Source organism: Engraulis encrasicolus, chromosome 5, assembly GCF_034702125.1.
Source record: "Engraulis encrasicolus isolate BLACKSEA-1 chromosome 5, IST_EnEncr_1.0, whole genome shotgun sequence".
NCBI lineage: Eukaryota > Metazoa > Chordata > Actinopteri > Clupeiformes > Engraulidae > Engraulis > Engraulis encrasicolus.
In genome coordinates this window covers 34124205-34148204 of record NC_085861.1, presented here as the reverse complement: position 1 = coordinate 34148204, position 24000 = coordinate 34124205, and the positions used below count along the sequence as shown (strand labels likewise).

Here is a 24000-nt window from a genome sequence, read left to right as displayed (position 1 = left end):
ATGAGCACATATTTTCCTCAAAACAATAATTCTGCTTAGCTTTAACAACTAGTATGTTGTCTTAGCTCAATGGTCTATCTTATAAACAGATTGAATGTTTTGAAAATGACAGCATTTTGATTTTATTCACAAAACACCAAGTGTTCCAACTTTTTTTGAATCCACTTTGTATAATTAAGTCCCATTTAGCGAATATTTATGGTCTGTTTACATTTCTGAGACACCCTGTTTGTATAAGATCAGGAAATATTCTAATCCAAACAGAAGAGTGCTCAACTACTACTATTTTAAAAGAGTGCTTTGGCTTTGTTTTGCTAGAGAACTAAGCAAGAAGATACTTCCATTAAGAACGTAATCTTAGCGCGAGTTAATTCATCCGAGTCAGTCAATATCAGCTTTATTACCTCCGCCAAGGAGGTTATGTTTTCACTCGGGTTGGTTTGTCTGTTTGTCTGTCAGAAAGACTTGGGGAAAAATAGGGTGTAACATAGCCGAATGTTCCATCAAACAGCTTCCATGGCAGAGGTCTGCACTCTCAGAGTGCATTTCTAGTTGTCAATATCTTCACATCCCAAAAGTAAGTGCTGGTAAGTAAGCCCAGGTGTCTGCTGGTGTTGTCTAACTTCAAGTCTCTATGGTGATGTGTGTGTGTGTGTGTGTGTGTGTGTGTGTGTGTGTGTGTGTGTGTGTGTGTGTGTGTGTGTGTGTGTGTGTGTTTATGGAAACAACCCATGGCCCCATTTGAATGGCCAGGATCGTAGATAGGGCTGAACAAAATTAGCTGTTTTGGGGTACTGACGAGTCAAGGGTGGTTTCAAACACAATGTAAAGTCACTTAGCATGGGACTGCATGAATTAATTGGCCGGAATTTTCCTTCAGGCATCGCACAGGTGCAAAAAATGCCAGGAGACACTTACCCTGATGTCACTGCCTGGCAGCGTAGCAATGCCGTCCTTCCAATCGAGTGCTGACATCATATCAAAATCTGCCACTGGAGCAGGGCCATCACTTGGAGGTGTGTCCGTCATCTTGCAATAGGCAAAGAAATATGATTTGCCCTTCACATTACTATTCATACTCTCACTTACACACAGCCTTATGATACACATCCACAGATAGTACCCTACTGGTTTGTAATTTACTGTAACTTATAATAGTGAACCATTCCTCATACCTTGTTATTCACCATGCTTTAAGTGCTTTACAGCTCTTGCCTTGCACTTATCTAAAAAGAATGTAATGTAAAATACTACACATTTGTCATTTTTGTTGTTATTCATAGGGGATGATGTCGAAACACCAAGTGCGTTTGTTGCTTTCGATTCCGTCTGTTGCCGCAAGCCCAAACTTACAGTAACTGCGCAGTCTATGTCCGCCAGGGGGCGACGTTCACAGATGAGGATTACAACGGGGAGACTTAAACAAGGATGCGAACACTAATTGTTTCATTTAAGTGAAGTGTATCACACAGGTACACGTACAATTGTAACAACTTACAACCACAAAGCACTGTTTTGTCGCTGGTAGCTTTGTACAATGTCACAGGCACAAGTTGGATAAACAAGTTGGGTTTTCCACTGTTTTGAAAGATTCCAGAGAAAACAACCATTTTGTGCGCTGGGCATCAAGTGGATACTAGAATAGCGTTTATATAACATTGCCCATGTGTTTTAGTGCAAATGGCAAAGTTTAACGTGTTTACACGGGGAAATGCATGAATACACAGTAATAACGTTATCGTTCTCTCGCTTGTTTGTTGTCCGATTTGTTCGGTCTGACGCACTGGCATTGTCCACCAGTACAGTCCAGAAAAGTGTTTCCTTATAACGTGTTGTGTGATGCACTTATTTGCAAACCTCAGTGACGAGTCTAAGTTTATTCTGATCATGAATAAAGTCTAGTGCACGAGCGCCCATTATTAGCATTCGACTGATACAAAATGGCGGAGTGTAGGAAGAGGCCGCCGACACATTACACTGTATCTATAAAATAAGTTAGTTTACGAAATAAACCTTGCACAACCCATGCTAACTATAACATGCACTGTATGCATAATGGTTTTCCACAATTCAATGTTTTCATTGCCATTCACAAATTCCCTTATGATACTTTCTCCTTGTCACGGAATGTCGTTAGCAGATTACCCTGCCATGCTATCCTTGGGTGCTGGTTAGCAGCACTGCAATTGTGTTCACAAGGCTAAACGGGGCTAGCAACTTCATGTATTAGCTTTAGGTATGTAGCTAGCTTGCAAACGACAATAGGAAAATAATGAAGTTCATAGTTTTACAAAAGGTAATGACTGTGTACATGTACACTTCAAGGTAGTGGACATGTATAGGAAAGTAAACACCGCAAATCGGTTATTTTAAATCTGCGTCAAAATAATGAAATGCCTGCTTTTAATTTCTTCAACACAAACTCATTTCTAATTTTTATTACGGATTTCATCCGCTACCAAAATAAACAACCACATGCGCACCATACTGAACATATATCGCTTAATTCAAATATGTCACTGTTTAGCCATACAACCCTACATTTACAAAGTAATTTTGTAAATTATGGAACTCACCTCGCTTCTCTTGTAACTCTTATTTAGAGCTAGGGAGTATGTGAATCTTGCGCATGCGTACTATGCGTATAATGCCAACTTCAGACTGTTGTCTCAACTTTGGCGCAACTGTCGGTGGCAGAAAGGTGAAATTGACCTATCCACCTGACGACCGTATGGGATAACCATAGGTTCTTACAATAATAAAGCACCGAGTAAAAACACAAAGATGTAAGTACAGTTTACAGAAATAATTGTATTCACGTAGTAATTGTAGGATAAGACAAAGATTATTTTAATTCTGAATGGACCGTGGATAAGATGCGTAGCCTAGGCCTCAATCGAAGCCAACCAGCACTTAACAGGCAGTCCAGTTTGGGATGTAGGCCTAACCTACTCACTATCAATGTTGCGTATGCCCTAACATTGTATTTAGGCCTAATTTTGTATTTCCATACAATAGCCAAAATAGACGAACAATGCGAAACGCCACCCGTAGAATTGTTTCGTATGCTAGCCTACTTCTAATAGTTAGGCTAATAGGCCTGTCTATCCTGATAGAATTAACGTTTTTTTAGCGATAGGGAGGAGAATTGCGCTCGCCACTAATTCTGTCACAAACAATGCAACACCGGAGGGTGCACTGTCATTCGGCTATTTCCGTTGTTGCTTCCATTGGTCGCCAGGTGGCAGTAGAGCGCTAAGAAATGCAAGCGCTGCCGTGATTTATGAAATAATAAGAACCTGGAAACAATAATTAAATAATATATGTAAGAATACATAACTTCTCATGCACATTGGCTGAATATAGAACAGCACCAAACGAACGGGTCGTTATGCGGTGTGGCCCGGGCAACCATATAGCCTTTGCTCGGATGCGCCTCGGATCGTTCTCACCAAAGTTTAGATTCTCACGTAGGCTTATCTTTTCCCACAAGGGATAGCCTGCACTACTAGGATAAATGTTTAAATGTAAATTTCCACCATTTAAGAATACCTGGTTTAGACAAGCTACCCCAAGTGCTAGCAAGCAGTTTCGGGCCGGTTCCGCTAAACCTGCGGCACCGGCAGAGTTCCTCCTGGTCATGCGCTTCGTTGGCGCCATGGCACGGATCCGACAGCACCGCAGCGCGCACAACTTGTAGATCTGTCAAAAAAATCAGCCAATCGCGATTGCAGCTTGTGCATGAGACCATGAGACAAGAAATCTTATATTGAGGAATTTGCCGTTGATTTCTCAGCATAGACATGCCTCACTGCAGGTTTACGGATTGGAACCTGACACGCCCCATTATTCTTAGCCTAGGCCTAAACTTTATTCAGACTCAGGGTCCAGATTATCTACAAGACATAAATAATTAATAATAATAATAAATAATCATTTCATATCATGAAGATTGACAAGAAGACAAAAACACACAATATTGACATGTTTTATTTTTATGTTTATTATAGCCTATGTATGGTGATAGCACATGGAATTATCACACTAAAATAATACATCTAGGTACATCATCTAAAAACATGAATCCTAGGCTAAAGTGAATTTTAAAAGTTTTTTGGAATTTCCTTATCTGTAACCAAATCATTAAGACATCAAAGATGAGGCACAATACACAAAAATACATGGGTTAAAAATGACATAAAACTCTTTAAAACATTAAACTTTAATTTTCATTGACATAGGCTACTGGTGAAGTAAGACAACCTGTGTTGGACGTTGAGAAAAGGCGACCGCTGTGATTATTTAACAGCATTTGGTCCATGAGCGTAGCCTTATTAATAAATATCTAGGTGTAATTTATATGAAAAAAATCTGCACTGGCATAGTAATTGCTACCTTAGCGTTGTTTAAGAAAAAAGGGAAAAATCTAAACTGTCTTGAGGTAACATTTAAGGTCACTGAGATCGCAACATGGAAATGTTGAGGCTTAAAGGTGCACTGTATTTTTAGCAGTTTCTTTCCAGAATTCATGCTGCCCATTCACAAATGTTAATTTTTTCATGAATACTTACCACCACACCATCAAAGTCTAAGTATTCCTTATGACTGAGAAAACTGCATTCTTCATACATGCAAATGGGATCTTCCTTTGTCTGCCATTTTGAATTTCCCAAAAAATATTTTTTTAGCTGCAAAACTTACTGTACTTTGGTCATACTGGTAAATATAAGTTCATTATTTAGTAAACATTCATGAAAAGATCAGATTTGGTAGTAGACAGTTTCAATGAGCTGCATAATTGCAGTACCTACTCTGGCCACCATCCCACACAGTGCACCTCTAAGGTTAGGTTACTTCCATGAGTGTAAAGCACAGAGTGATTCAGCATCGCCTGGGTGGACAGGACACGTTCTCACAGGTGTAGCTGAAGCCAGGGAAAGCCTGCTCGGACCCTTCGCATGCCCCGAGGGAGGGTGGAACAGGCAGCTGGGTGAATTCAGGATCGAAATTCACCAAATCGGTTGGCCCCGACTGTCAATACAACAAAAACAAAAGCAAACATTTGGTTACATTTTTTTACAAAACGCTTACGAAATGATGTATAGCAACCTTTACCAGGGATGTCACACTTGATCCCACGGGCCAAATCTGGCTATGGTGGTGTAGGCTACTCTTATGTAGCCCTCGAGAAAGTTTCAAACGTGGTTTAACAGTTGCCAATTAAAAACTGCAAACTTAATACAGTAATATGACATAAAGTAAAATGTTTTGCATCACAGGAAGTATGTCTATGCCCAGGCTAGTGTAACAACACATTCAACCTGTGAAACCTCCAGTTAGTCAGGTGCATACGACAGAATATAATGAAGGCACATTTGAATTACCGTGCAGTGTAATAATGGGGTAATGTGTTTGTGAATAATATTTGCCGTTTCTGTACAGTTTTGAATAAATACTGAGTATGACCCGCTATCTCGTCTCAGATTTTGATTTTCGCCTATTTTGAATTTGAACTTGAAACCCCTGACCTTACCAGAGATGGTTTGAAAGGGGGGCGCACTTTCTTTGCCACGAGGTCACTCCATTTAATTGAAGAGAAAAACGGATGTCCCTCAAGCTCTGCCTACAGGAAAATACAAATGGAGAAAAATGTGTTACAAAGGTGTAATACACTTAACACATTGTGACTCAACATGGTGGTGTTCAGCAGGCAGTCCATTTATATTATTATTTGAGCAAGATGCTTGACTTGAGCCACACTGCTACTATACAATTGACACATTGGTTACATTCTCCAACTTTTTCTATTGTGACCCCCTTTGAGAAATTTTCATTTTAATTCACTGGAAAAAAAAAAAAAATGAAAAGAATACTGTTATTAACCAATTTATGGAACGGTTATAATATGACAGCAAGGTGTTCTTGTAAACAGTCCCTTCTGTCCATGACCCCCTGCGGTACGTCCAGCCAGTCCATCCAGTCACCTCTGGGCCACATACAGTATGTGCCCATGTTCATTTATAATGACCCAAATATTTGGCCTAGGACAATGAGCTTATTTGAGCTAAGAAATGGCGACACATAACAGCATGCGCTATTGTTGACAGCCAGGTCTTATCATTACCCTTGTACTGAGTTGGTACAGAGGGATGTGGAGGGAGATGTGAATGGACTGGAAACTATTGTACCAATGTAGAACATCTGCTGGGAGCCCATGATGACACTGCTAATACTGTCGTCCATGACATAGCCAAGTGCCTCTCCAGCGAACCACTCTATTGCTAATGTCAAAGTGGAAGGTGTTTGTTGTTGTTGTTGTTGTTGTTGTTGTTGTTGTTGTAAAGGTGGCTGCCTTTTTTATGAAGGAGAGCATGCTGGGGAGAAATCCTACTTACCATGGTCCGTAGCCTTTTCCTGGGATCTTTCTCCAGGAGATGGCGAAGCAGGTCTCTGGCTGATTTGGAAACCCCAGGTCTCAGGACAAGCGGCTGGTGGAGGATATTCTGCAGCATCCTCGATCGGGATTCACTAAAAAATGGAGGCTGTGAAAGAACAGGAAAGGCCAATTGAAATCCCACACCCAGTTTGCTCCGAGATGGGATGATTATATATTCTTACAATACTTTCCAGTAAGCTACATTATAGCCAATCAGGGATATATAATATATTTTTTTAATGCTTAAAATAATTTTATGTGAGAAATCAATCAGATCAAAACAAAAACAAAACAAACAAAAAAAAAACAAACAGCACTGCAAACCTAGTTAGCTAATTAGCTAACTTAAGTTAACCCAAAAATTGCAGTGATACCAAAATTCACCATGCCGACCCGCCACTTCCTGGAACCAGGATCGCACGAAGGAGGTGGCCACATGGTCATTCTCCCACTTTATGCAGTCTGCATGAAGAGGGGTCAGTTAAGGTCAAATCAGATCAGTTTTTAAATATTTTTCATGCAGTGTTGTGCAAAGGTTGCAAAAATGTGCTTCTACCATTTTTACCACTTTGGGGTGCTAGAGAGAGTTTCTCTGCACCTGTCATGACTCAAAAGTGCTCTGCAATATATCCTCTTTAGTACATGGCTAGCAATTTAATTCAGCATTCTTGTGCAGCAAGCGCTCGTAATAGAGAAAAGGGTGACTGTGAGGTGACTGCATTTCTCATTAACTCCTCACACACGTTTGCAGGGGGCAGCCATACGACAATGGTGCCTGCGCCAGCAGCAGTGTGGGGATGGTTCCATGCTCGGGGAATATGCCCCAGTGGCACTTGAGACCACTACTTCAGTGATATGCCACTCTAAATTGATCTGAATGGATATAAATGGTAAGTGGAGATGCAACTGCTTCACTCCTACGATCAATTAAAGTGTTTCACAATACGGATATGTCTCACACATTCACCATACAAGTTCTGTGGGTCTGATTGTAAAAGGAGAGGCGTGGAGTGAATTTGCACTAGTATTTAGTATTGAACTAGCATTTAGTATTCACAATTTATTTGCCATAGATGAGTTCTGAGGTGGGATTTGAGAAGGGAGAGGAGAGTTGATATTTCACTTGGTAACATATCAGTACCATATGTATCGGACTGTATCATGGAGCACCAACCCCATGGGCCCACCAGTCAGCAAGAAGATCCTTTTTTTCAGAATAATCCTGTGTTTTATGAATGTGTTGTGTGTGCCTCACATTTGTATCACTGTGTCTGAAATCTAATCTCATCTCATCTAATCTCACATGATTGGTATGTACCTGCCCGTAGAGCATCTCGTGAAGCACCACTCCAAGGGCCCACCAGTCGGTCGTGTGGTCGTACTCCCTCTGCTGCAGCACCTCAGGCGGCAGGTATTCTGGCGTCCCGCAGAAAGTTTTGGTACGTCCTTCCCTGTCCACCCCCTCTTTACACAGGCCAAAGTCGGTGAGCAGTATGTGGCCCTGTCTGTCCAGCAGGACGTTCTCCAGCTTAAGATCCCTGAGTTCACAGGAGAGAGAGAGAGAGAGAGAGAGAGAGAGAGAGAGAGAGAGAGAGAGAGGCAGACACCTCAGCTGTGTAGCCTTGAGAAAATCTTTAAAATGTGTGCGATAAATGTCAAGTGCATAAAATGTTTAGGCGTTCATTTATATTTATTGTATTATATACTGAATGCATGCTTTCCAATGGAGGTAAGGTGCCTTAGGACTTGTTGCCTGATGGATGCATAGGTTCCAAAAGATAGTAAACTAGCAAGCAAACAAGAGCAACTCACACACCTAGTATATAAAGTATGTCAATGCAATAATGTCCTTTTATTACATAAAAAGACAGGAAGAAAGTTTGCACATTGCACATGGGTAGCACTCTTGTTTTTTTATGCACCAAAAGGACATTGTTGCATTGGCATGTAGGTGTACGAGTTCCCCTTGCTTGCTCCTGTATACTGTACACAAATGGGGGTCCCCCCTCCCAGTCTATCTGTTAGACGAACAGATAGGCTATGGAGCTCCTACTGACAGTGGACAGACTAGCAACTTTACCCTCTGTGTCTCTGCAATTGAACTAAATTGTCTGCGACGTCGCCGAAAGAGCAGTCATGGGTAAGCGGTAGGGGCGTCAGACTTAGCCCAACGGTTGCCGGTTCGACTCCCGACCCGCCTGGTTGGAGGGGGGGGGAGTAATTAACCAGTGCTCTTCCCCATCCTCCTCCATGACTTGGGTACCCTGAGCATGGTACCGTTTCACCGCACTGCTCCCTTGAGGCACCATTGGGGGCTGCCCCCTTGCACGGCTGAGAAATAAATGCAATTTCGTTGTGTGCAGTGAAAACTCGTGTGCTGTGTAGTGCTGTGTCACAATGACAATGGGAGTTGGAGTTTGGAGTTTCCCAGTTGGGCTTTCACTAAAACGTAAAGTTTTGTCAGAGGACGCGCTCAACTTCTTGGAAAAAATGAATGTCTTTGGGTGCGCGATAAAAGGTATCAACTGAAAGAAGAAAAAGCCGCACTCACAAACTAAGTCTCATTATTTATTTATGCTACCACCATGTCCAAAAGCAAACGCGTTTCGGCTATCAAGCCTTCATCAGTGCGTGGTACCACTTACTTACTTTCACTAAAACTCCATCCCATAAGCAGTAATGCAAAGCATTCCGTGATGTATACTTGATCAGAATCAAAAGCTATGAAATGTTGAAAACTCATCCAAACATTCTGAGGCAGTTGAAAAATAATGTTCCTGCGGTAAAGACATGGGCCCACGAGAGAATAATTTGTGAAAAGTTAGGTATTATACTGACACTTCTCTGCTCTGGCACATTTGAAGAAAGTAAAGGCGCTCAGGATACCTTTAATTGTGCAGGGTGCCTTTTTTGAGTAGCCTACCTGTAGATGATATCTAAGGCATGGAGATATCCCAGAGCGCTTGCAATCTCAGCAGCGTAGAATCGTGCTCTGGGCTCCAAAAACACTTGCTCCCTTTGGAGGTGATAGAAAAGCTGAAAACACATGTAAACACACTGTCACATTTCTGGCCTTTTGAATTCAAATTCTTCATTTAAATGTTAGAGTGCTTACTGATTGACTTCTTGTATAATTGGGTGTATATTTATTGTATAATTGTAAAATATTTTGTTTTAATGCTCATTTATTTTTATTCATTTACTGATTTTGCGTTTAAGGGATCTTTTCCAAAACACTAACATATTTTCTAAAATATTTTACAAATTCTCAGTTAGTATTAGTTAAGTCAGATATGAGGATTGCAGTAGATAAGGAACCATCAGACAAAATTACAACACACTTCCAATTGCCCTGATGCTACCTTGAAATCCCTTTTTTTTTAAGAATTAAAGACACTTTGAAAAGAACTGGCTTTTATATTGTTTTACAACGTTTTCAAGATAGGCCTACCTCTCCTCCGCTTGCATAATCGAGCACGAAGTAGAGTTTGTCGTTGGTCTGGAAACAGTAGTGAAGCTTGATGAGGAAAGGATGGTCGAGGGCCCGCAGAAGAACACTGCGCTCACACATGATGTGGTCTTGCTGTAAAAAAAAAAAAAAAACACACACACACACACACACACACACACACACACACACACACACACACACACACACACACACACACACACACACACACACACACACACACGACACATGACACAAAATGTCAAAACAAAGACCTATACTTGCCAACACTTGCTACATAGTGATTTGATAGGCAAATATTAATCCTTACCTCTTTCCTCTGCACAATAGGGTGCTTTTGTAAAACCTTCACAGCATAATACTTCTCACTTTCCTTGTGCCTGGCCAACATGACCTGTGGATGATTACAGAAAATTTGAGTCTTGAAATGACAAATACAATTAAAAAACAATTCAATAGCGCACATGACTGTTAGTTAACTGAAACATGCACTTTAGCCTACCTTTCCAAAGCTGCCGGTCCCGATCACCTTCAAGTAGTCAAAATCAGAGGCGTTCACCCTGTAGAGGGATTAAAGGAAACTTGTGATTTGTCCGTTGTGTAGTCTACAGTATGTTTACTGCATGCGTTTCTCACTCTGACTCCTCTCACTAACATGCATATGGCAGTTACTTACTTTTGTAGTGATGCATCCCTGAGGCATAGCTGAGAAAAAAAAAATATATATATATAAAAGACTTTATTCAAACTTTATTAATGCCTTCAAGGTCTATTTTTATATACCAATATTTTATATATTATATAGCAAAGCATATATAACAAAGCATAATCAATACCAGTATTCTGCTACTACTAGGATGATAATAATAATAATAATAATAATAATAATAATATCACTATTTACCAAATTCATAACCATATATACAAATAATAACGTGTGCTGTTCACATGCAGTTGGTTTACCAATGTTACAATGTTTAGTTTGAAATGTGCTCGGTTTTATCTCCAAAGATGGGCAGTGCCCCCAACCAGACACTTACTTCATTAGCAGCTTCCTCCTCTGGCCTTAGAAACCCCTGAGAGTCAAAGCTGGAGAGAGAAGAGTAGAATTTCAACTTGGACGCTAACATCAAACCATAGATTTTGGCTGACATTTTGCAAGACAATCTCAATCACCAGAAAAAAATCATGTGGTATCCGTGTTGGGCATAATTCACACCGGTCCACCAGTGGAATGCTGTATACGAGTCATTGAAAAGACTTTACTTAGACTTAGACTTAGACTTGAACTTTATTTATCCCCGAGGGGAAATTAATGTCCCATGTTGCTCTGTAGATAAAAAAGAGAAAAAATAGAAGAGAAATAAAAAAATAAAAATAGATTAGAAAAAAAATAACTTTGTAAAATTACTTGTACACTACTACAACATTACACCGAGTCCTTATCACCATAGTAAACTGGGACTTGGTCATTGCCTTTCTGGTAAGAGCAAATGTTTAACATGGGCCGTGTCTTAACGCATTAACAAATCCAAAGCGCTGTCCAACTCAGCTTGAAAGCAGGCCAAGACTCTAAGGCAGTGGCGTGAAATTTATGGGCTGTTATGTAAGCACACTAGTAGTACTGGACAAAGTGTTGTAAGATGATTACTGAAAAGAGTGTTTATGGTCTGAGGAACAGGGATGGCACTATTCACAAAATCCAAAACCCAAAGGTCAAATATCCAAATGTGGTTTCACACCAGTTTCACATCTGCTTGTAGGCTGCAACTGAAAATGTGTATAGACTTTGTTCCATTTCCAGTTTCCACAAACAAGGGGGAACATGCACACAACTTCCCCGTCTTCACACATACTGTACACATGTTGTGTGTGAAGGTGTGTGTTAACATAGATCATCAGGGCCTTCCACCTGGAAGCGGTGCTGTGAACAATTCCTTACTTCAACCATCAGATGTCTTTTTTTCAGTTGTATAAATAATGCATTGCCTTGAGGACTACCTGTTTACAAGTACCAGGTAGAGTATAAACACAAACGCTTAGAGCTGGACGTCTATTACCATTTCTGAAATGTCACACAGTGAGCTCTTTGACAGTTAACTTTGGCTACAGTGAGGCACTCCTTATGCATCTTACAAGCAAGCAACTTACCGCCGATATATCTTCGGACTGGACACCAGTTTCTGCATTAAATCACTGGCAAATGCTTTCCTCTCTTTAATTACAGCTTGAGAGAGAGAGCGAGAGAGAGAGAGAGAGAGGGAGGAAAATATTATTACATTAGACTTTGTGCAAAACACAGACTTATGTAGCCATATGTGATAACAAAATGAACTAAAGAAGAGATGCAAGGACCCCCTAAAACTGCAATGGGTCCATCGAAAATTAAGTTAGAAGCCAATGAAGAGTTTGTCTGTGCCATGTAGGCCAGTACAATGTATGGGAAAGCAACAACTTGCCATGCATAAATGGATTTAATAATGAATTTCCACTACTTACCAGAAAAGTGGGACATAATGCCCTTCATTTTCGCATATGTCACGGGAGCTTTCAGGTTTTTGACCATCTTTGACCTCTTGTGCCTTGCCCACGACCAGAGGAAAGATTGCCTCGAGCTACAATATCTTCCGAGTCTGCCCGGGACTGGTCTGCTGAGCTGCACTCTTATCCAGCCGATTCTGGTTCAAGGCTCCCCGGCTATTTTCTGCTGAGCACGTGGTCACCCGGCACCCCGGTGGTCACACTATTCAAGACGGGAGGGTTGACTTGATGAATATTAATAACCCAGAGAGCCCAGTCAATCGTGTCAGTGGGGCTGGACTGGACTGTGATGGTGGCTGTGAGGGCAAACTGGTGGGGACAAGCTGTTCCATTCAGCCTTTTGTCAGGTTGAGGTAGGGTAGGCCTATCCAGGATTGTTGCAGTCTCCCCAATGCATGCCAAGTAGTTGAGGCACAAACCTAGTGTATGTAGGCCATGACCTGCGGGTCATTTGAAGCAAAGCTGTTTAGACTGTGTAGAGTTATTTGAACAAATCACAGTTTATCCTTGGCAAAGTGTTTCTCGGGTTTCAGGAAGAAACGTCTCGGTTTACACCTCCTGATGTGATTTAGCCCTAAACTGGTTACATAACGGACATGCCAGCCTATCACCACGGTGACACTTCGTCCACAACTCCCTTCAAACATTCCTCTACAGTAGCCTACATAAATCGTATTCAGTAGCACATAAACCCAATTCTCAGAAAGAGAGAGAGAGAGAAGGATAGAGAGAGCAATGGGGAGAGAGAGAGAGCACCTCAAATAACTTCTGACCTTTGAGTGACATATTGAATATTTGCCATACACCCGCCCAGGGTGACAACTAGCCTACGTGAGATGGAAAGAAGAGGGAGAGAGCGGGAAAGGAGAGAGAGGTACAGTTGGCGATGGAAGGGTGAGACCCGGCACCCTATATTTGGACGTCTGGGTTAAGGAACAGCCAGTCCCGACAAGTGACATGAAAACGACACCCCCCGTATCACTAGCCAACACCCACCCACTTCAACACCACATACTAACCACGGCTAACGCCACAGTCTCATATTTAAATATGAAATGAGCTCCAGGACCTGCATTTTCCACTGGTCAATGGATCAGCCAATCAGGTTTACCTAATTTTCACACTAATTGCAAAATCCTATTTACAAATAAAACAACATATATAGGCTAACAATTTGTTGATTTCTCTACGGGGATCACAAAATAACATGAATGATAAGGCACAAAGTAAATTTTGCATTTAATGAAATAATTATCTCAGTGGTTCCCAAACTGGGGGTTGCGACCCTAGGGGGGACCCATGGGGGTTGCAGAGAGAAGGGACTTTGCATAAAAGGGTGGGAGACGTGACGCCTTGTTTTTTCGTAACATTGGTTAAAAACCTACAAAACTGTTATTTTTCCTTTAAAAAACAAATATCAATGAAAGAAGATGTGATACATTATGTTTCATATTAGTCTTAGATGAGAAGAAACATTTTTGTTAAGATTTATGTAAAGGTTTATATGTCAAATATCCTGCGGTGTGACTGTAACATTAATGAAACCTGGAATATAATATATATATAAATTAACCAACAACATTTTGAATAATGTATAAAGCATTTGGCATGATTGCATAAATATTAACTTTATATTAAGATATGTGAATGTGAAAAAACTCAAGACAGTAATATTAACTACAAGTTCAATTTCGTAACACAAATTGCGTCCTGTGGGGTGACATGTATGTCAATGTTTGTGAACGGGCAGCTGCAAGGCCAACTACAAGGGTCGTAAAGACTGGCTCCTAACCAGTCAGTACCTCAGTTATTGGAGAGTGCTGTGGAAGCTTAAGGTGACTATTAACCTCTTAATATGTCTTCATATTGCAATGTTTCTGTCACGCAATGCTTAGGTTCATTTTATGGTGTCCTGTGGTGTGACTGCTCTTATAGAAGGAAAAAAAGTTTTTTTATAAATGAAAACACATATTAAGATTAAACACAATATCATTATCAAGTTAGCATGAGCTCAGATGTCAGTCATGTAGCCTATACAAAATGATTAAAATGGCCATAATGCAGTGAATTTCCTGTGGTGCGACTTCATTTTCCTGCGGTGTGACATGCCTATGCAATGTGTTGATGCAGGACACATTTTCTCAAAAATGGCAAAAATTAGGCGAAATTCCACGGACCACTAAGTGCTTTATTTTTTTCTATTTTTTTCCAATTTTTTCAATCAATTTTTTCAGGAATTGGAAAAACTTTTTTTTTTTTTGGCGTTACGCCCTTAAACGTCAACCACCCAAAAACAGGAAAAACACAGGTTAACAGTTATCATAATCCCATAAATAGGTCAGTAACAATATTCCATTTTTATGGTTAGTGAATTAAATTACTTGTCCTAGGAATTTAAAATTAAAGTGTTGGCCGAGAGTGGGGATAGCAAAAATATGCTTGGGTCCAAAAGGGGGTCGCCACAGATTTTTTTTTGGGAACCACTGTGTACCTTACATAACAACACCCATATTAAAACATACACGTAACATAATCACCACAGTTATGCGTCTATGAGTTATGAGGCTATGGGGTGTCATGATTTGCTCGCAGGTCTACGAGGCCAATGTTGAATTGCCCAATACATCTTTCCAGCAACAATATGAGATATGCAATTCATGGTAAGGTGTGCATGCTGGCTATACACTTTATATGGGCCCTTTCTTTAAAGTTGTAGATATGAGTTTAGGCATTCTAATAAACTTTGCACACCTCCTCTCCTAACTGTTCGCAGGATTACAAGCAAAGGCCTTCTGCATCTTAGCATGTTATTGAGGTGACTGCTATCCTCTTTGGTGCAATTGCAATTGAGATGTGGAGATGACTTTAAAGCTCATTTGTGCATATCACACTACTGCAACAAAATGTGAATGGGATAGTGCTCCATATTTTGCATAAATAGAGTGGATATTTCAGACAGGAAACTACCTAGGCCTAAAATTATGATATACAACTCCTTTAAACCATAGGCCTACTGTTTGTGTCAGTTTTTAAACAAGGCAGGAAACATCCAAAGGTAACTTAAGTTTAAACTTAAGCTCTATCTCCATCCCAGTCACTCAGTGAACTCTGGCAGTGAGCCACCTTAATGTAAACAGAAGCATCCTGACAGCCTAGCAAGCAGTCACAGCTATTCTAGTGATAAAATAAACATTTTGGGTCAGGGGAATTTATTATATTTAATTGCATTACATTACATTAACCAGACACTTTTATCCAAAGCGACTCTCAAGCGAGGACATAATCAGTAGCATGATACAATATATAGAGTGTACAGGCCAAGCAGGGCAGCCGTGGCCTAATGTTTAAGGGTTGCAGGTTTGAATCCCACCCTATCTCACTCATGGCTGAAATGTCCTTGAGCAAGGCACCTAGCAACACACTGCTCCAGGGACTGTAACCAACATCCGGTACTTAAAAAAAAATACAGAATTCGCTTTGGATAAAAAATGTCAGTTAAATGTAATGTTAAAGTGGCCACCTTACCTGGGGGAAACCCTGATTTGTAATCACACAGGCCTGTGTGTGTACTCCTCAAAAGCTTCAGTTAGCCATGGGCACAGCATGTTCTGGGGGATACGTCCTCCTCAGCCATGCACATGATCTTGAGCGTGCTCCATGTGGGTGCAGAGCCATCTAATATCAGAGTTACGCCACTCCCATAGACCCCTATGGACCAATCTTTCCACAGCAATGGCGGCTCTCATGGAGCCTCACGGAGCGTTAACATGGAAATCCCCATTGACTTTAGTTCTATTAGAAGTTACTTAGTTCCAGGAGGTGGCAGTAGAACACAGAAAATGTGGTAAAGGTAATGTGATTTGTTTGTACTTAATCTGTGTTTGGTATGTGATGGTTCTGTGTTAGTTTCCAACGAACAGAAGTTTACTGTTAAGAAACATTTTAATCTACGCGAATCACATCACCAACCGACTTCCTAGTCCCCGGTTTGCGCAACTCTGTTATTAGATGGCTCTGGTGGGTGCAGATGAAGATGGCCTCTCACCCACCCCCATCTTCTGATTTATGAGTTGTTGTGATGGAGAAAGAGTACGATGATATTTTGAGTAACATGATATAAAAGCATGAATATGTATTAACTTACTAAAAAGCAGGGGGGATCGTCTCTGGGCTTTTGCTGTGATTGGTCCCAAGCTCTATTTTGGACTTGCCATTAATAAGCTTCCGGTCAATTCACATTTCCATGCACGTTTGTATGGGGACGGGTTGACATGGCTACCCATGCAAGATCTGGAATAAGCCATCACTGAACAGATCTGCCCTCTCTGTGACACTGTTCAAGCATCACCAAGAAGTTTAAAGTCATTTAATTTTATACCGTATGATTTGAACAGACTTGATGATCTGGTACATCATTATGAGTGCTATTAATCATTTAATTGATTCATTTGTATTTTAGTACCCTTCTCGAAAAGCACTTTGCCCAACTATAGTAGGTTATTTTTTGTCAATGAAGTGCTCTTGGCTCGTCATGGCATTTCAAATACGCAGAAAAATCTGCATCAAGGGTTGTTTTAATCTTGTGTAGGCTATTCCACTTTATATCTAAATTCCTTGCCAAGTATTAGTAGCCTAAATATGTAAATATGTGGATGTTCTTCAACTATATTCATTTTGTAATAGTAGTTTATGAAGTGTCAAATGCTGCTACCCACCATGGAAGACCACATCATGGTGTGGGGTGAAGAGTCCTGATATTTGAGTTGGATCTGACCGAATCAACTAGCCTACAGCCTATATTTTAGTTGACTGGTTCATTTCGTTAAAATACGCGCAAATGTTCGAATAAAACGTTTCAAACGCCAATTTCACAAGAGAGATATAAGATTATCGAGAGAAAATATAGGCCTATAACCTCGGCATTACAGGCTAATATCCACGGTAGGAAGTCGCAATGGGCTTGAGGTTGAACTTGTCTCAAGGTTGTGTGGTTTGCCAGTCTACTCTCCGTCGTGTGAAGTGGATGCCCGATAGGCTTCAATGTTTCAACATTCTGTTTAACAAAGTAGCGAAGGTTTGTCGTGCTTTTGTATACGCACTTGATTAAGTCTTTGTCAAACAGGCAAAGTAACAGACTATCCTGTAATGTAGCGAAACCACGCTGGTGTTCTTCTTCTTCTATAGGCAGCTGGCATCCAAAATCACTCTGGTGTTAACGGGGAGCTCGTGGTGTTAACGGAGAGCTCGCGCGAAGATTTGCCTGCAAGGGGCGGAGTGTCACTGGGATAGGGTAAGATCGAAACAAACAAACCACAACACAATAACACTCACTTCCGGATGTCTCACCTGCGCCCTTGGCTCTCCCAACATGGAAGTAACTCTGTGCGTAAAATAACTGCTTGTTCGAGGCGAAACAACCAGACAGGTACGATTCCTGAACTTTTCACCCGATACCCGTCAATTCCAACATTCTGTATCGTTTCCACACACTGTCGCGTAAAGCTGTTTTGATAAGTTTCTTACGCAGGCATAACCATGGGTTACACCTAAAGAAATAACTTCAGGTGAAGCTCGGCTACACCCTGTCATGGCAACATTGCCGACTTAAGTGATTACCCGTGGAACGCCAAGCAGCCGAAGCCATCGTATTAATTCTCGGTGGTGATCTTGCAGTAGCTAGTTGTAGGCTATCCGAGCACACACTGGAGAATTCGGATGAATGCACGCCCTGAAGTTTTTCACGATGACTAATACTGTCGATCTTCCTTGACACGAAAAGAGAGGCATCTTCCAGGGGAGGAAGAATCTAGCGCTCTGTAGCTACGCTATCTCTAAATTAAAACACGAAGTTGAATGGGCTTGCCACGTTAATCCTCGTACATTTTTCGCAACCATGATTCCCTTACACTTCACTACCACAGGTTCTTTGGGTCTTCTCATTTGCCCTGAAGATTGACAGAAGTGCTGTCCAGTTAAGTTATCCCGTTGAGAGTTGGGCTATATGGGGCGTTTTGGCTACGGACTTTGCCAATGAACATCCTCAATCAAATGCCAATCCATGAATTTTATGCTATTATGTTTTGCACTGTTGCTGTGGTGGAGCATCTTTTATGCCACACCCACCCCAAATGTCGAAAATGTGAATCATATCAGAAAGAATGCCTCTGTTTAATGCCCTCAAAAGTTGTGCTTGTCTGTGAGATCAAGTCTGTTTAAGAGCGCCACAGAATAATCGTTAGTTTGTGAAAGTTTAACAGCTTGCATGCAAAGTCACGCACTTACTGCATTATGCACAACCTCGCGCGGATAACTAGGCTACTGGGGAAACAATTCTGGAAGGGAACTGACTTGTGCGGGCCGGGGTGTGTGCTTCTATCTGCAGTGTTGATGGGAAATAGGGGGGTGGAGGATGGATATGCGTCCTATATTTATTCTTTATTTACTGACTTGTGCTTTTTTTCCTCAGGTGCTAAATTGTGGTCGCCCGTTTGGCGTGGGCAGCTTGGCTTTGGCACCATCCTAAGAACTCTGTTTTCCTGGCGTCAGTCTTCGACACGTAACACTAATGTCATTGGCCGAGTTTCTCTGTGTGGTGCTCTTTCCTGATGGCGACACACATACATTCCATGTCAATGTAAGTACACACACACACACACACACACACACACACACACACACACACACACACACACACACACACACACACACACACACACACACACACACACACACACACACACACTCAAGCACGCACTGTCATTCTCCTTCACACATTCATTAACTCCCAATCTCTCTCTCTCTCTCTCTCTCTCTCTCTCTCTCTCTCTCTCTCTCTCTCTCTCTCTCTCTCTCTCTCACTCTCTCACTCTCACACCACACAGGACACACACAATAGGGAATAATGCAGTGCAATTTATGTTGATGCATCTCGTGCCAACAGGTTTGCATCAGCTAACTTCCTGTTTGGCTATTGTTACTGTCTGTAACAGTATTAATACCTGTAGTGTAAACTGGATTTCAGTGTATTATTACCTACAGTAAACATTATTTCTTACTTTACTTCATAATTGTTAGATTAATGCTGGTCTAGAGCAGTGTTTCTCAACCGGGGTGCCGTGGCACCCTGGGGTGCCGTACACCCCCCTCATTGGTGCCGCCGAAACGTGGCTGACGGTATGTGGACTTGACCTAAATAAATAAATAAATTAGGTAATATAATGCATTTTTGTCTAAATTAATAAATGAATGCTTAGTCACTCAGTAGAATCTTTCATCTGCCATTTAAGCACAATAAAGTAAACTTAGTTCGTCCCAGTATGGCCTACATATACAGTAGCCTGTCTGAGAAAACTTTGAACGTAGGTTGTGTGACGTCTCCAAATGTGTTACTTTTCTAAGCTTGTGTGGTATCGGATGCAATGCCTTATTGGTTTGGGGTGCCTTGAAATTTTTCATGAATTGAAAGGGTGCCGCGTCTGAAAAAAGGTTGAGAATCACTGGTAGTCCATCAGGAGAGGTGCTCCTCTCCCCTATAAGCTGCATGGTGGCTTGTTCTTAGGTCACCGTTACATCGTTACACAATGTTGATCTATGATCCATCAGAAGTGCTGTTTGTCCCCCGACAGAGGCAACACGATGGCTCTGTGCTCTTCAATGCCGTGTGCAAGCAACTGGACGTTCAGGACACACACTATTACAGTCTGCTCATATCAGAGAATACACTCCGAGAGACCTCTCCGGTAAGGGGTGTGAGAGAGAGAGAGAGAGAGCGAGAGAGAGCGAGAGAGAGCGAGAGAGAGAGCGAGAGAGAGAGCGAGAGCGAGAGAGATGAGATGTTATAGTCTTGTAGATACAACCAAGATTTCAGAAATGTCAGAAACTTCTTTAGATTTTTTGCGCTTTCTTATTTCATGTGATCTTATTTCACTATATTTGCTGTTGCTGTAGAGATGGCTAGAAGTGAACAAACCCCTGAAGAAGCAGTTGAAAGGTGAGTTTGTTGGCCAAGCATTGTGGATTTAAGGTGATTTAAAGAAGCTCTAAGCCTCTATCCTTTTCTCTCAGAGTTGTTTGTGCATGTGGGCACCCACAAAATTGAATGCTGGGGCCAAAACCAATGAAAGTGATTATAATGTAACCTGGTTCTCACGCGATGGTTGTGGAACATTGTGAATCCCTTTGCTCTGGAAAGGCGTGGGTGTGTTCAAAACAGCTCGAACCTGATTGGAGAATTCAAGTGGCTTTTTTTTAATCATGTACTATTTCAACCACTGACTTGTATTCAGTGCCATGAGAAAGTTTGGGCACCCTTTTGGAAAATCATTACATCGGTTTATTTCTCGTTGAGCTTTTAAAGTAGCAACTATATTTTAACACCTACTTTACACTACTTTAAAAGCTCAACGAGAAATAAACTGATGTAATGATTTTCTAGAAGGGTGCCCAAATGTTCTCATGGCACTGTATTACCCGCCCCGTGATTCTGATTGGACAGGTTGTGAAATTTCTGATTCCGTTGGGCTTGTCTAAGATTTCCAGACCCTCGTGCGAGCTCACAAAGTTGAGCGGATATGCACGAAGGGTCTGCGTGAGAGCCACGCTAATTATAATGGGCCAGGGCCATACATTTTACTTGAAACAACAGTGACTGCAGATACACGCAGGGAGCATTCTGATTTCAAGCAGCCCAGTATTTGGTTTAAAACAAGTTCCAATATTCCCTTTACATGCGTGGAAGAGGGTTGTCAAGATATCCATGGAATATGGCCACATTCGAAATTCACATGGGAGTATATATGGGTCGCGCGCAAATTGAATACTGCCAATAGTCTTGGAATTGAAATATTCCCTGCTTGAAACTGCAGTCAGTTAGTCTGCACATTCATCTGGGGGCTCTTGACATGTCTAACCGAAATTCTGCTGCCTTCATCCACGGCAAGATTTAGAGAAAATGATCCCGTAATAATTGTGCTTTTTAACTTGTATGTACCGACTGTATGCCTTAAATGTAATGGGTTTTTTTCTCTCTCACACACAGGCAATTCCCCATTCTTCTTGAGTTTTAGAGTTCGGTTCTTTGTTTCTGATCCAAATTCTTTGCAGCATGAGCAAACCAGGTAAGTGTGGATATCAGAGGCGGTGACTAATACCTTTTGATATGTCAGGCATGCTGTCAGGCCTTGAACGGATTTGAAACAACACCTCCTAATGACATTTAACAGCGGTGGCTGACGTAATGGTGATCCTTTTACAACCGGCACGTGAAATGTACAGTTTCAGAAATGTAAAAATGTCAATTGGAATGTAAATGTTGTGATACAGGAAAAACTATTTTTAGTGCTGATGATTTTAAATGATTTTTGGAAAAATGAAGCAGAAAGAAAATCTAGTTGATATTCATCTCTGTGCACTGCTTTGTTTTACCTGCTATAGTGTATACTGTTGATTGAGCATGTTGCATTTACACTGAATGAACTTCTAATGCATGTCCATTTTGTTTCTGACAGACATTTGTATTTCCTTCAGATTAAGAGAGACATTCAGGAAGGAAGGTAAAGTAGTCTGCCATTAGCTAAGGCTGCCCATGGCTTTACCTTCACATGACATTCAGTGCATATGGGTCAACATGCCAAGATTTCTAACAGTTGACAATATTAATATTGCAGGTTGAAATGCCCCCTCAGTTCTGCTGTGGTTCTGGCCTCATATGCTGTTCAGTGTGAGTCTCTCTCCCGCTCCTATTCTTGCTTTTGATGTCTTGTCTTTCTCTTTCTCTTGCTTGCTCACTCACTCGCTCACAAAGTGCATGTAGCTCAAATGGATGGGAATTGACCATAGGGGGCCCGTTTTCCCACTGTCGTACCATTAAGTCACAACAGGAACGTCTGTAGAGATTCTCATTTATCAAAATGAGTGTCTCTCAACAGGGACTGTAGAGCCCCCCTAGGGCGCGTTAGATCCCTTGGTGAGCGGAGATGGGGGCACACATGGGGGGGTCAGGTGTTTGGAAAATTCATTCAAAGTGAATGGAAGAGGTGAGAGGTGGGTCTGAAGCATGCCTCCACCAGTCTGGAACCTCTCTGACTGTCGTCGAGTTTTTTTTTTTTTTTTTTAAATATGTCGTTTTGGGTTTTTTAGCCCATATTGCAATAAGACGGTCGAAGATGATGAGAGAGATGGGGAAGGATTGCAAAGTTACGACGGGCCAACCCGGGCCCCCGGTCTGGTCTAATAGTACGGTGCACTAGCCCCACAAGCCATGTCACGCCCCCCGACTCTACTTTTGCCCATGGAGGGAGGGAGGGAGCCTCTCCCTGGAGCAGCACTGTGTTTGGGATTTGTAGCATAACAAGGCCGTGATAAAGGAAGCCCCCCTAATCCAATTAGGACGCTCTCTCAGCCTATTAACTGCAGACTCACAACCGGCCTCATGTGTCAGACTTGTGTGTTGTCATCTAACGGGCCTACGCACAACAAGCTGGGGGGGCTGTAAAGCTCTGTTTACGCAGTGAATTACAATTATAAGGATGGCAGATAGATAGATAGATAGATAGATAGATAGATAGATAGATAGATAGATAGATATATAGATAGATAGATAGATAGATAGATATTTTTGTTGCGTCCTTTGTGTGTTATGCTGCAATTATATGCATGTCCGAGACAAATTTCCCTCGGGACAAATGAAAAGAATCTTCACTTGAAGCTTGAATCTTTATATAGATGGACAAAATCTCAAATTGAACTGTTCTGGTCTGCTGTGCTCTGACTGCTAGTTAAGCAATATAACATGAGTGGGAGGGATGATGCCAACGTCCACTTTCTCAGGTAAACGTTGGTATGAGTTGGAAATTTTAATCCAAGGAAGTCTTTCTCTCTCTTCAAATAAACTCAGGTTACTACCCAACTTATTCCAGTTCCAGGTGGCCAGACTTTTAAATTGCATAGCACCTGATATCTTGCTTAATTTTAGCCAGATGTCTACTTTTTAGGGATGCAAATTATCGATTAATTCATTAATCATTAGTTGATAGTCTTATCGATCGACTTACGATTAATTGATAAGCTGCGTTTTCCCCCCGAAATATCAATGTTTCTCGGGAAAAAAACTATTATATCTAAACATTTTAATTAAAAATTGAGATAAAATACCACATTTAAATGATTTCTATTTCAATTCTTTAATCCAAAGGTGATTGAAATGTTCCCACTATTCACACCCCTCTTCACACACACTCTTCACATGCCTATTTCACCTGGGTCACTTGTCAGTTGAACTGTCGATTAATTGCGATGAATGTTTTTTAATCGATTAATGCATTGAAGTCGATTAATCGATTAATAGTTTGCATCCCTACTACTTTTGTAGGCCTGTAGGGCCTACATTGATTTGCACATTGCTGTGGACGGCAAGCTTGCTGCTAAAACAGTTGCATTATTAGCTGTGTAAGGACATCTCTTCCTCGTCCTTCCCTATCCCGCTGCTCAAATGAGATCAGAGCATAGTGGTTCTTATACGCCGTGGACCTTCTTCCAACTAGCGACACGTAAAATG

General features: G+C 41.3%; 3 protein-coding genes across 7 annotated transcripts in view; 1 reads left to right on the top strand and 2 right to left on the bottom strand.

Moving 5' to 3' along the window:
- Positions 1 to 2661, bottom strand: part of l3mbtl1b (L3MBTL histone methyl-lysine binding protein 1b) — a 28020-nt gene extending 25359 nt beyond the window's left edge. For both annotated transcript variants that reach the window (XM_063199184.1, XM_063199185.1), the window contains exons 1-2: positions 2577 to 2661; positions 919 to 1029 (exon numbers count right to left, since the gene is read on the bottom strand). In XM_063199184.1, the coding sequence (XP_063055254.1) occupies positions 919 to 1029 (111 nt within the window). In that variant the 5' untranslated portion in view covers positions 2577 to 2661. The remainder of the gene's footprint in view (positions 1 to 918; positions 1030 to 2576) is intronic.
- Positions 2662 to 3974: 1313 nt separating this feature from the next.
- sgk2b (serum/glucocorticoid regulated kinase 2b) lies at positions 3975 to 16055 on the bottom strand. Of its 3 annotated transcripts, none has more exons than XM_063199186.1 (13): positions 15972 to 16055; positions 12405 to 12648; positions 12057 to 12132; positions 10946 to 10994; positions 10582 to 10610; positions 10408 to 10465; positions 10216 to 10299; positions 9888 to 10019; positions 9360 to 9472; positions 7755 to 7974; positions 6396 to 6542; positions 5534 to 5623; positions 3975 to 5031 (listed from the first exon to the last, which is right to left on the bottom strand). In XM_063199186.1, exons 2-13 carry the CDS (start codon positions 12469 to 12471, stop codon positions 4882 to 4884), a joined length of 1215 nt encoding a protein of 404 aa, XP_063055256.1. In that variant the 5' UTR covers positions 12472 to 12648; positions 15972 to 16055; the 3' UTR covers positions 3975 to 4881. The 3 variants fall into 3 exon arrangements, with proteins under 3 accessions (XP_063055256.1, XP_063055258.1, XP_063055257.1); XM_063199188.1 differs by lacking the exon at positions 15972 to 16055 and adding an exon at positions 11082 to 11235 and having other exon boundaries at positions 12405 to 12419; XM_063199187.1 differs by lacking the exon at positions 15972 to 16055 and having other exon boundaries at positions 10946 to 11235; positions 12405 to 12419.
- Positions 16056 to 17176: 1121 nt separating this feature from the next.
- Positions 17177 to 24000, top strand: part of ptpn3 (protein tyrosine phosphatase non-receptor type 3) — a 33066-nt gene continuing 26242 nt past the window's right edge. Inside the window, exons 1-8 of one of the 2 annotated variants that reach the window (XM_063199182.1) lie at positions 17177 to 17520; positions 17631 to 17871; positions 18913 to 19080; positions 20072 to 20185; positions 20394 to 20436; positions 21484 to 21562; positions 21953 to 21997; positions 22112 to 22164. In XM_063199182.1, coding sequence (XP_063055252.1) covers positions 19012 to 19080; positions 20072 to 20185; positions 20394 to 20436; positions 21484 to 21562; positions 21953 to 21997; positions 22112 to 22164 — 403 coding nt within the window. In that variant the 5' untranslated portion in view covers positions 17177 to 17520; positions 17631 to 17871; positions 18913 to 19011. Of the gene's footprint in view, positions 17872 to 18912; positions 19081 to 20071; positions 20186 to 20393; positions 20437 to 21483; positions 21563 to 21952; positions 21998 to 22111; positions 22165 to 24000 lie in introns of both variants that reach the window. The other variant, XM_063199183.1, reaches the window with a different exon arrangement.

Bases quoted from the DNA above. Each gene is read 5' to 3' on its own strand.
- sgk2b (XM_063199186.1), bottom strand. From the start codon at position 12,471: ATGGTCAAAAACCTGAAAGCTCCCGTGACATATGCGAAAATGAAGGGC. The intron at 10,995-12,056 runs GTAAGTTGCTTG...TTCTCTCTCCAG, and splicing joins AGTCCGAAGATATATCGGCG to CTTTGACTCTCAGGGGTTTC. The intron at 10,611-10,945 runs GTAAGTGTCTGG...TTTTTTTCTCAG, and splicing joins AGGAGGAAGCTGCTAATGAA to CTATGCCTCAGGGATGCATC.